This window comes from Ciconia boyciana, chromosome 4, assembly GCF_034638445.1.
Source record: "Ciconia boyciana chromosome 4, ASM3463844v1, whole genome shotgun sequence".
Classification (NCBI taxonomy): domain Eukaryota; kingdom Metazoa; phylum Chordata; class Aves; order Ciconiiformes; family Ciconiidae; genus Ciconia; species Ciconia boyciana.
Window position 1 is genome coordinate 47,296,416 of NC_132937.1, and position 13,080 is coordinate 47,309,495.

General features: G+C 33.9%; 1 protein-coding gene across 3 annotated transcripts in view; it reads right to left on the reverse strand.

Annotated features, from left to right (window-relative positions):
- Window positions 1-310: 310 nt before the first annotated feature.
- The window catches only part of RFX3 (regulatory factor X3), a 129,813-nt gene continuing 117,043 nt past the window's right edge, over window positions 311-13,080 (reverse strand). For 2 of the 3 annotated variants that reach the window (XM_072859334.1, XM_072859333.1), the window contains 6 exons: window positions 10,333-10,430; window positions 9,873-10,022; window positions 8,178-8,386; window positions 7,023-7,176; window positions 4,786-4,828; window positions 311-3,830 (listed from right to left, as the gene is read on the reverse strand). In XM_072859334.1, the coding sequence (XP_072715435.1) occupies window positions 3,592-3,830; window positions 4,786-4,828; window positions 7,023-7,176; window positions 8,178-8,386; window positions 9,873-10,022; window positions 10,333-10,430 (893 nt within the window). In that variant the 3' untranslated portion in view covers window positions 311-3,591. The remainder of the gene's footprint in view (window positions 3,831-4,785; window positions 4,829-7,022; window positions 7,177-8,177; window positions 8,387-9,872; window positions 10,023-10,332; window positions 10,431-13,080) is intronic. The other variant, XM_072859335.1, reaches the window with a different exon arrangement.

Sequence of the window (13,080 nt, forward strand, 5' to 3'; positions counted from 1 at the left end):
ATCAGATCATTTCTCCTAGGGAAAACAAGGTGAACAAAAGAAGTGTTTTAGATATTTAAAAATACCTCGCTTTAAATTAAATTTGTATATAGACCTATACATTCCTGAATGACAGAACATTATCTATTTTCTTATTTTTGAACTAAAGGCAGTAATGCTGTAAATCATCATTTTATAGGTAAATAATTTAAAATCTATTTTCCAAATTTTTATGGAACTTTTTTTAAAAAAAGGTGCTTAGAGCATGCTACAGTACAACAGCAAAACACAGAAATAATAGAAAACAGAAAAAAAAAAGCTTGAAAACTGATTTACTATGAGGAAGATGGAAATGTAGTAACAAATTTTAATAAATATAAAACTTTTGAAAATTGGGCCCTGTGTTTTGAAAAGGTAGTTCAACAATACCCATTCCCCCACCCTGTTCACTGTGCTATTTGTGCTAATGGGGAAAATGCCTCTAAAATAATTATTTTGGATTCCATGTCAAGATTAAATAAAACACATAAACCATGTCAACTCTCATAATGTCTGCCCTGTGGATACATGCTACACCTCTCCAGAGCGCTAACAATAGACTTCAGAGCTGGTGTGGCAGTGCAGCCACACGCTACACATTACAGAATATGGACTGAGGTATTCGTATCTCTGTAGTTTAATGATTACTAAAACCCAACTATTAAATAGCAAGAGTGTGCCAAATGTTTTATCTAAGTGTTTGATTAAAATTTCAGTAAATGTAAAACCAAACCTGTAAGTATACAACGCAGCTTACAGTAACATAGTACTAAAAAAATCTGGTAAAATCTTTAGAATTTAAGCATTCGTTTTTCTGACTGACTGACTCCATTCAGTTTTCTGAACCTGGGATAGTTCCAATTTGTTTTGATAACTCATTGTTTTTAGAAGCTATGAAATACATTCCATTTTTGTATTCAGATTTTCGTTCAGTTCTGTTTTGCACTTTGTGAACAGTGAACAACTGAGTGGAGTGGGGAGCTAAATAATGAAAGATACTCAGGTCCCACCTTTTTTAGCAATCTAGATTTACCTATTACAATCGTACTCTTTTCTCAGCAACAAAAAATCCAACATTAAACCAAGAAAGGACAATAATAAAAAAACATTATAGGTCCATCAACACAAAAACTGAAACAAGTACTAAAGTATTAAAAAAAGCTGAAAATGAAAAAAGTGTTGAATTATTTCACTTTATTTTACTTGTAAACATCTTATAATGCACAATGAAGGGGAGTAAATATTTATCACAGCTTAGTTTTAGCATTTTTGGTGAAGGGTACAGATGTGCTGATTTCCAAGGAAAAATCAGGACACACTGAACGATATATGTGAGAACAAAATCTATAATGAGATTCAGTGCATTTATGAGTTTAGAAATAATGAATATAAACCTCACTTTCACTTTTTACTGAGGCAAAAGCCATCTACTGACATTAGTAGGAATTATGCCTACATAGAATGAGCAGGATGGGTTCACCTCCCAATTCTGCAAAGGAATTAAAATTTAATTTTGTACACCAATGTTAGGACATTTTAGTTGATGTGCAGCTGTTATTTGGAGCATATGTAAACTCTAGCAACAAACTTGTTTGCTATAAATATGCTGTTCATTTTACACGCTCTTCTCCCATTTGGTATATATGACTTTAAAGTAATTTTCAGACACACTAGATAAACCAAAATAAAAGAATCCCTAATTTTCTTACACAGTCTTTTCTGTAAAGTTGATCTTTTTGTGCTCTCTTTAACTTTTTGGCTTTTTTGCTTATTTAATTCCACTATTTCAGTGTAGCAAATTCATGTGTCTGCATAATGAAATGTTTAAGAAGAAAAATTTGAGTTGTTTAATGTCAATTAATATGGTGTCTATAAACTGTCATTATTTAACCATTAAAATGTAATATCTGGCTGATACCCCACAAAATATAGAAATTGAAAACATGCACTGCATTATGTACCTGCTCATTTATTTCTTTTTAGTTTTTAAAATTAAAAGTAGGCAAGGATTTAGAAAATATATAATCATGCTTGGGACTATGGTCAATCTATTTTGACATTTGAAGTTGGTATTAAAGCTAGTTTTGCTTTCCAAATTCCCAAGCAAATTTTATTTGTAATAAAGTGAAATCCAGCTAGAAACGACAAAAAATAGGTTTATTGTCATTCTAAGAGGGATATTAAAATCATTTAATAATAAAAAAATCCTATTTTTTTGAAGGCTATGTAACCTGTCCTTACTTCTTAGGGAATTTGAAAATGACAGGCACACCTTGTTGAATTAATTTAAGAGTTAAGCATAACAAAAAGTACTAAGTCTTAGCTTCAGTTCTGTTTAAGGCACCATGTAATAGCCGAGGTACAATGATCCCTGATGTACATTCTTAAATGGCAATGGTCCATCTAGCCACCTATTCAAATTCTACACAATTGGGAATAAGTACAAGTGAGGTGTGCCAGTTACACTGCCTTATCTAATTTTTGTAAAAATTTAAATCCACTTCAAGAACAAGGAAATACTTTTGAAAGGAAAGTGATGCAGGTTGCTACATTCCTTGCATTCTATAAATCATCTTTTCTAAGAGCAGCAGATTGAACCACTAGTAGGAAAAGACCTGGAATAGAAGAAAGTCATCCAAATGGAATGTTTTCCTGTATGTCCAGTTCAGCATAAGTAGCACGTACACTTAAAATTAATAATAATCAAGTCACTTCTTTTTTAGCTTCAGTTTCTAACAACTACAGTACCACTCAACAGCCAAAAGCACCTGTTCAGTGGCCTCACATATAGAATCAGTAGTCTTCAAAACAGAGGAACTGGTATGCAAATAATATCTGGAACCGTTGATTTTAAAGGAAGCTTGCATTGTTTACACGTTGGTCAGATAATTAGGTACGTTTGTGACGTACATGTTACCACATTCTGTTACAATTCTGTCATTTAAACTCGCTTCTTACTCACAGAAAAAAACTAGGAGATCTTCCCAACCCTCCAGCATTGTTACAAAAATTCCCCCTGAATGCTCACAATTTTATCAAAATAGTGTCTTCTCGTTGTCCAATGAAAAGCACCTTTTATAACAAATTTGATACATCTGCTGTCAAATAAGTATGCCTCCAGTGTAAATCAAAGAAAATAGTTCTTTTGATATTTCACAGAAGGGCATCTAATTAAAAACCTTTCTATATGAAATCATCATCATAACTAATAATTAACATTAAAATATTTTTAAAAAACTATGAAAAAAATTAAATTATTATAAGAGGACAAAAACATTAACATTAAGCTTTGCAAAAATCTTCCTTGCATTTGATACTAAGAAAACTCTTCATATTGAGCGGCCAATGTAAAATGATTCTGTTTACCAAAAAAATCTTTTTTTTTTTTTTTAATAGATCTGGCAAAATACATACACCCATTCAATTTAACAATTCCAACAAAATAATGTTCAGCACAGCTAAAATTTGACAACAGTCGACCTTCAGACTTATTATCTTTATTTTTTTTTTTTCATTATTAAACCCAAAGGGCTAATGTAATGAGGGGGGGTGTTGGGGAGCGGAGGTTTCATATTAGACTGCAGTATATGTATTTCCAGTAGCACTGCATTGTCTGATAGTCTGAGTAGTTGCAACAATGTGCTCATTATGAATTGGGTTCAGGAGGTTCTGCTGTACTCCACTTTCAAGCACTGGCTGCATGCAGCCCACTTGGAACGCCTGGTTTAGCTCTGTTTTCTCCCTCTTGGCTTGTGGCTCTCCATTTTCATCCAGCTCTTCATCTATTTCACTTTCAACTTCGCTGCCCTCATCTGCACAAACAAACCACCATGAAACTAGCACGAAGGGAAAAAATTCTAATACAAGGGCCTTTATTTCACAAATAACAGTTGAAACACAAAAATACAGGGAAGACTAGCAATCTGATAAAGCACAAACTGAAAATTTGAAATTTTAATGGAAGAAGTTAATTATCTCAAATAGGTAAAGTGTCTCAGCTTTGATCACTTGAGTTACATACTGTTGATACAGTATGTGGAAAAAACAATTGCAATCTCAAAACCAATCTCTAACAAACAATGTTAACTTCATATTTCGAAATGCCTCTCATCTCTAAGACTTGATGAACAAACGAGTTGTTACTCAGTTACAGATAGGGAAACTGAGGTGAAGAGATTTGGGGTGACTTGACCCCAAATTTTGACATATGTTCTTATACTCACTAGTTGAGTCTAGTCAAGTCACCCCAAATCACTCCACTAGTCAGTATAAGAATGTATGTCAAAATACAGCATGAAGAGATTATAAGGAACTCATTTCTTTCTATCCTCTTCACTGACAAGTTATCTGAGAGCTACTTGCATGCAATTCTGTCTTCTTCACTTAGCGAAACATTTACTATAAACATACATAAGCATACTCCTGTCTTTCTTCCCACAGCTGTTACCCTCCTCTGTCCTATCGATACAACTAAATTCTGCATAAAAATTAGAATATTTCTTGTGTCAATAATAAACATATTTAAAATATATTTTTAGAACAAACCTACAATATCCTAGTCATTATTATATGCTGCATATTACATAGATAGCTTATTGTATCCATATAATATATTAACATATCCATGTAACATATACATGCACTTTAAAGCATGATACAGCGCTAAATTCTGTCCTACTGAATTTTTAAAACATAGGGACTTATTTTGCTCAAAGAGACACATTAGCTTTCTACAGAATTATACACTGGAGAGATTAAAATGCTTACCTTTATCCATATTTCCAGGGGACACAGCATTTAAATCACCAAACTGCAAAATAAACAATAAAAAACTGGACACAGTCTTAAGTAAATGTGAACTTAGAGTATCTGTGATGGAGCAGATCTGTGCTCCACTGGTTTGAGGCTAGCATTCAAACACATGATCTTGGCTGCAGCCATATCCATAGTACTGCAATTCATTTTCCATTCCATCCTAGTCTTGTGCTTATTAAGACAATTATCACTAAGTAAACCCTCAAAAATTAAAATGGGGAAGTACAAGCTTTTTTAAGATTACTTCATCAGGACCTTTGTTGCTTGAAGTGAGCTATTTCTGTGTTGTATAAAGCCATAAATTATGATGGATATCCATTCTGAACTGCCAATATTTAAGAAAAAGGTCTTTTTAAGATTTCCCAGAGATAACTGTAATTGTGCTGGAACAGAAATGAACATGTGTCACAGTGTTGCAAATCTACCCATAAGGCAGATAAAAGGCACTGCTGAGAAAGGGTTCACCATCTGGTAACCAATTTACTTACATCAAAAAAAGACCTTTTCAGAAAAGTTGCTTACAAGCTAGATGTACAACCTTCCTCCCTTTCCTTCCCTGAATCTTCTAAGTTTCTCTTACATAAGAATTGGCAGAGCAAAATGCCATCAATGAATCTCAAATGAAAGGAGTACATTACTTAGATAAATACATTTCTAACCATAAATGATGATACCAGTCTTTTTCAGAAGAATTTTGCCAATACCTGTGTCCAAAGCTGGGAGAAGAGGAAGGAAGAAAAATGATAATGCTTTCCTCAGCTGCAACACCAGTTTATACTGTCTTACGGTGTTTGTCAGACCATAGTCTTAGACTTCCTCATTTTATTTCAGTCACAGTCATTGAATACCCAGAAACATAAAAAGACATGCATTTAATGAGTATTTACTACTTCTGTTCTGTCCCTCTCACCTCCAAAAGTTTTGGGTTACTTACTTCCTCATACTATTTCCATCTTCAGCCTACATAAACTTTTTAGAAGACCCTACACTACATTTATGTCTAACATATACAATATCTGTTATAGAAGACAAGAATGTAGTAACCATATACTTGGGTGGTACCTTACTGCAAATATAAGGCAGAGATTAAGCAAATATACTACTGGTGGGTCACTAATCAGAAACATTGTTACTTAGTTTTTCTGAAACATGTCATGGCACATGATGTCAAATCATTTGACATATAAAGCTGAGACATTTCCAATTTCTCTTGGAAGTATAGCACCTATTTAATTTATAGTATTTAATAAGCCTATCAATACATCTTGAGGGAAGAAAGATACCTGATGCCAAATCAACTCGCAAAATGACTTGCAATTTATTGGTAACATAGAATATGACACAGTGACTCCAAAGTGTAAAAATGTAAGAAATCTGTCCCATTAACGATCTAGCATATTTTCAAACATATCAGTTTTCCAGCACTTTTGAAGTGCCATTCTTTGATGACAATTCTTGCATTCCATACCGTCTCACTCAAAATAAAAGGTTAGATGAACTACTGGAAAAAAGAGGGATGAGATAAACTTTGCCTTGCAGATGCCACAGATGAGTATAAAAAATTGGTTATGAATTGAGATTCTTGTTCTGTTTTTTAAACCAATAATCTTTGAAACACATGTATGAAAATCAGCTGTGTTGCAAACCTCTATGTATGTCTGCACTCGTTTTATTACATGTATGTGAACAGTATCGTACAAGCCAAAATCCTGCATGCAAGCCATCCTTCTCAAGTCAATGGGAGTATTCAGCTCACTTGTGTTAACACTCGTGTGCAACATTTGAATTCAAAATGTGTGCAAATACATGTAAACAGATCCATGTAAGCAACACTTTCCTATTACTCTGTTCTTCTTGTACTTTCACATAAAATATTCCGTTCTCAAAAACTGGAAAAAGGTTGTATGTTGATCAACATTTTTCAAACTGTGCACATGAATCTGTATGCAAATTTGTAAAGGAGCAAGGTCATTTGGAAATAATTGGTTGTTAGAATTCAATGTGATTTTATTACTCTGACAATCAACCAATGAAACAAGTTTGAAATTGCTGCATGTATTTGTAACCCGATCTATCGTTATATTGCAGAACATCCTACAGCTCCACAGAAATGTTTAAAAAATTTGCAAAGACATATACCCAAATTCATCACTAAATCTATCAGTCTAGTCTCTTACGTATTATCTTACCTCTCCCATAACTGCAATAGGTGTCTCTCCTGTTGCCTGAGCAACACGATGTTCTACTAAGTAAAACATGTATTCATCGTAAAGCAAGCGGATCAGATGAAAAGAGCCAAAGCTAGCAGCACTGCGCAAGGTTAAATCTCGAATCACCATTGAGCTATTCAAAAATAGAAAAATATATATATTTATGTATTATATGTCATAGTCATTTTAACACTTATCCATGTAGACATTTCACCTCAAACCCAATATTCTCAAAAGTAACGTTATCAACAAAAGTCTGATTTCTGGTGTCTTCAGAAAGAGGTCTCCAGGAAAGGCAATCAATTGGTTCTCTCCTTTCTCTGAAGGTATTGTTGGACAACACATTACATAAGAAATAACCAGATTTTTTTGTTTTCAGCTTTTCTTTGTTTTGATATATGCATAACTACCAATACTTGAGCATGTGTAAAACCTAACTTGAAAGAAAACTTTGTTGAAAACATAAACAACTAAAATGGTAAGAAAACTATTGGATTTTAAGCAAACTAATGCTTAAATAGTGTCTGTTTTGTCCGCCTTCCCAGTACAAAGGTTTTAATTGCCACGACTTTAAAACCTTGAAACTTAAAGTTACAAAAATATAGGCTTGTGTGTACATAGTATATTGACAAATTCTGATATCTTCAGCAACTAGTTGCTACAGTCATTTTCAAAGACCAAGGTTTACTCTGATAACTGTTTCAATAAGCAGCTAACATGGAATGCTTGTCTTAAGATTCTTTTTACACATTAAAACTAGGTTTTGTCTTCCTTATCTAATAAACATAGATACCACAGTGTTTTAGTAAATAATATTAAAAATAGTGGCTTAATAATTGTGTAGTTATTCAACCCAAAAATTTCATATTATGTTTCTAACTCAGGACGAAATTCCACCTGCATTAATTTGCACATGGCCTTTAAAACAATAAACAAGGATCATTTAAGACCCTGCCGATTTGCAAGTAGCCCTGAGTTCAAGGTTAACAACAATAATTTTCTGAAAAAAAACCCACATGGTTTTCACGACTTAGCGAGCCACTGTTTGATATTACATCTGTCAACTTTACTACAGTGAACAATTCAGCAAATAATAGAATAGTTAGAATGTTTTAGACGTCCATTAAATACTACCTGTAGAAAGACCATTTTAACAGAAATTGCCGTGCTGCTTTAGGAAAGCTGGGTCTTCCTTCATACGGTTTCAACGCTTGCATCATTACATTATCAAGCCAGGCAGCCCACTGCTCCAGAGTGCTCTGCTGTTGAAGAGTCATCTTGAAATCTGTTTCTAGTCTCTGAACCATGTTGTCATCACACTGGCACACCCAGGAAGCCTGCTCCTGTTACAGCACATGGCAACTCTTGAATTAACAATACATAAGCCAAAGCACAGAATGTAATTCTTTCTCAAAGATTAAGCAATTCAATGGATGAAAAGGACAAAATCCACTTATTAGACAAACTAAGAAGCAGTTTTTATTTTTATGTCTATCATAATTTTGTTGAAAGCAAATGGGTGGGAAAAGCATAACACAGAAGAGCAGACATCAAATAAAGACATGAGAACAAACAATGGAAATGACACAAGTATGTTGTACTTTTCCACATCCATTTTCAAAAAAGGCTTCCACTTTCCTCATTCATCATTTTTCTACTGAAATATTTGAGACTTGTCATTTTTTTCTGGGACTACAGGCAAAGAAGTAGCAAGAAATCAAGTGCAATGTTCCTTTTATTCTGAAGAAGTTAAGCTTAAAGACAATTTCTGTTATATCATCATATAAAAGAAAGTTTTGTATGTAAACAAGGATTGTTTTGTTTGCTGACTATAGGCAGTTACAGATTACACATTACTTAAAGTACAATATAAACTGTATGCAAATGGAAAAACACACTCTGCACGCAATAATAAGCAATTTAGTTAGTGTTATCAAGTTTAAATAAGGCTAGCCGGTCAATTCAGAGACTAAGAGTCAAAAACAAAGCCTCACTAACTGCAAGCCACGTCCTTAAACTCTAGCTATCATGTGCCAAGTTAACACCTCATTCACAGACTCTGTATCCGTGTTAACATATGACAATACTTAATATACTCTATCTTTGGTCAAGTACTCTTGACTGACTTTTGTTAAGATTATTAACAACTACGTTAAAACACTTGTTCACAAGGAAAAGAGACAAACGTAGAACTACCAGTAATCTGGAACGTTTCACTTTGCTGGGCAAAAGGAAAAAAAATACTTTTCCTCAGAGGAGCAGAAACGTGGAGAAATTAAGCTTAGTGAAAATATAAACTTACATTCTATAGCTAACTGGAAACTAGTTCTAATCTGTACTGATCTAATCAATTGCTCAGGAGATCTTGTAAATTTAAGCATAGGCACTTGGAGAAAGTATACTAATGGTATTGCCTTTGAAATAATGAAACAGTCTCTACTAAAAACAATGTTGTGCATTTAATAGGTTTTAGAGACATTCAGAAGCTATGCTACTATCTGAGATCTAATTGTAAGATATCATTTGTGCTGTTACTAAGACATCATCCATGGTACTCATTCTAAGAATGTATTTGCTCTACACTTGCATAGAAGTTGGAAGAATACGTGCACTTCAAGACAGTAAATGGAAACAGATAATGGTTCTAAGCTCTTACTTTCCTAAAGCGTAAGCTGTCACGTTTGGACTGAATCACTGCATATATGAATCAGCAAAATGTTCTCACTTCACTTTCTTGATTTAATATTGACAGCTAACAAGAAAGTTCAAACTCATAGAGGAAATAACACTTAAAAAAAAAATAGTCTGTTATTTAAAGCTACATTTTACCTGAACATTGGCAAAATCAACACGGTTAAGATCATTGAGCATCTGGTTGATTTGAGAAGTATTTTGAAGTACAGCACGAGCTGCTTGAGCCAGGTGATTTAGAGATGTGTATCTTCGCAGAGTCTGGGCAAAGGCACTTACAGCGGCAACCTGTGAAGAAATTAATTTATTTTTAAATATTGTACTCTTTATCTGTAGATTAATTCTACAGATTGAGTTGTTACCTTCATTTTAATATTCTCTATTAATGAGTCCTCATATGTGAATTATGTCCATGTAGCAGACCAAACAATGTCTTCTTTACAATTCTTTGACAAAACTAAGTTATTTCCTCTCCCATTATTTGATGCTTGATGCTAAACATGAAATTTAGCATTAAAGTTAAAATGCTACTGCTTTTAGATGCTACTGCCCACTTGGTTTCCCATTGCAAGAATAATACTGCAACAGTTTTGTCTACCTTGGTTTGTATCATCCTCTGTGGAATATTGTTCATGGCATTTGAAAGCCAACCTTCAAGGCTTTTTGCAAAATTGCGAATGGCTTGGGTCAAGGCACCTGTGCATTAAAGAATAAAAACAGAATGAAAAGCAAGCAATGTACCTGTCTTGAAATGTTGTGCATCCTCAGTACTTATGTACTCAATGTTCAGGTCCGCTGCTTTTACTTACTAAAAGACAAATCCAGTCTAGGTTCAAAATGCTTCATTCAGATATAGATTATGCAATAATGATTTTAGTTTTGGTTTAATAAACAGTTCTGACTTCCTCACCTAACAATCTTTCAAGAAGTTTGTGACCAGCAGTATTGTTTTGGGCACTCCTATAGAACATCAGTAATTGCAGCAGTTGGTGTGATGGAAATTTCCATCACAAACTTTCAGCTTTCCATTTCATCTAAGCACCTCTTCTGAAGAGCAAAACTCTGGAAAAAATTCCAGTTATTGGAATACTGAAGTTCCTTCAAATAAGCCCAAAGTAACCTTAAGTCATGCCATGGTGCTGCTTACTTCAGTTTTAAAGAACAAAATCCAACACGCAGTGCTTAAGGATATCATCAATAAGCAAGATATAGGAGTGTGTTTCACTGACAGAAAGTGAGATTATTCAAATGGCTGTGGAATCAGTGTGCATTTTTGTTCCTTTACTATAGCACCCACAGAACTGCTGAGTGGCTGACAGAGATTTAGAGAGATATTGAAGAAGCCCTTGCAGCAATCTGCACTACACAAAATAAAACTTTTAATTTTTCAAAGGAAGAGGACAGAAAGTATTTTCCCAAGGGACTGCACCTGGAAAAACCAAAATCCTATCTCCTGAGTAGTAGAAACCTTGCTTTCCCATACCTACCACTTGCTGATTGACATAATAGCATCCACTCAAACAGTTGCAAAAAGGAGGAGACAAAAGGAAAAAACTACAGGTTTCTAAAGACTTCTAGAGAATGAATGCAACTATGAAAGTGAAGATGAAAAAACTAGAAAGAGGAAATAATATTTATTTTCAAACTATTTTAGCCACAGGTGAGAAGAAACAGTCCAAGTAAAGATTGACTGGATTTGTGTTTATAAGGCTGAATACTCTGGTAAAGTAAGAAATTAATGCTGATAGAATTTGTCTTTGAGAAATGCTGATCCCTTTCTTTCTCTCCCACCAATTCTTTGAGAATTGATGATCCCTTTTTTAATAAAGCTTTCTACTAGCAAAGTGAATTTACTAAAAGAAAAAAATGTATTCTTCATGACATCTTTTTCATGTCTCCAAATTTGCAGTGATAAGCAATAGAATCCATATCAGTAATTTATATAACTGACCACACATTGGGATGCTTAGCTGAACACAGTTTGATCTTAGAAAGTATCTGTAGTAGCTGAACACTCTATGGTAACAGGTTTTTTTTCCCCCTTGGGGTTTCCACATGAAGAACAAGCTTTTTTGTTCAATCCTGTAAATCACCTAGCTCACTTGTGCTGCTTTGTAAATTATTTCTGTGCACTTACTAATTAACTATGTATTCACTCACATTTTCTTACCTATAGAACAAGAAAATGCAAAGTGGAAGGAATAATGTAAATACCGTTTGAATTATACTTAGGTATTTAAGGAAAATACTACTACTTTCTCACTTCTAATTCGCTTATTGCTCTCTTTCACCCAACTATATATTACAAAATTATTTGTATCATTGTAACGCTGATCTCCTTTAAAAATAAATACGGAAAAGCAGCTCAGGCCTTAAGAAAGGCCTTTAACTAGGAAGAAAGAGTAGCAAATGAAACGAATGCTAAGTTCTGAAGAAATAAAATAGCTAAGATAATTGGGCCTCAGTATTATATAGAAGAACCATGAATTTCTAGTGAGCTTTGGAGATACCATATTAAATACAGAATTTTTCTCATACTCCATCCTTAAGTACACATCTAGCTATTACCAAAACCTTAAGTACCTACATCCTCAAAGTCTCCTTTTAAGTTCATCTGGCTACCACAGAAAAACAAGAAAACCCATTCAAAGAATCACATGATGGGTACGGTGCAAAATAAATGGCCTGAGATAGCTAAATGTTACCAGACCCACACTAAATGATGTTGCAATGGCAGTTACTGATAGAAAGTTTGATTTGGATAAGCATCTAAAAAGCTTGAGTTCTCAGCTGAAAACCCTCTGACATGCAAATCTCATAAAAACAAGGCTTTACAGTCTTTCCAGTACTTTAAATTTTTGTCTGCCTGGAATTGTGTAACATGGTGTGGAAATACGTTTAGCATAAATTCTCCACGTGTGATACAAACTAACTCACAGGCAAGTTTGTTACTGTCCATTCTGTCACTTGTGTAGGTGCAAAAAGTCCATTCTAAAACATAATAGCTCTGATCTATTGCCAAAGACACTAGATAATTATGGTCTTTATTCCTGTTTCAAATGGAGAGCATTTCACTTTTCTTAGGAAAAGGAATTTTGCTGTTTTATACACAGCAATTCTTCATTCATTCTGTGGGTGCTAAACATTTCAGCTGACAAATTTAACACAGAAGTTAAAAATAGACTTTTCAAAAAAAACCCCAAACCACTGAAAATCTAGACATGAAAAAAGATAAACCTTAAAAAATCATATGCTTACTTCAAGCACTTCCCAAATTAAAAATTTTCCAAATTTTCCTATTTTGAGAAGCTGCTGTCAATATCTTCCCATTTATTCAGGAAAAAAA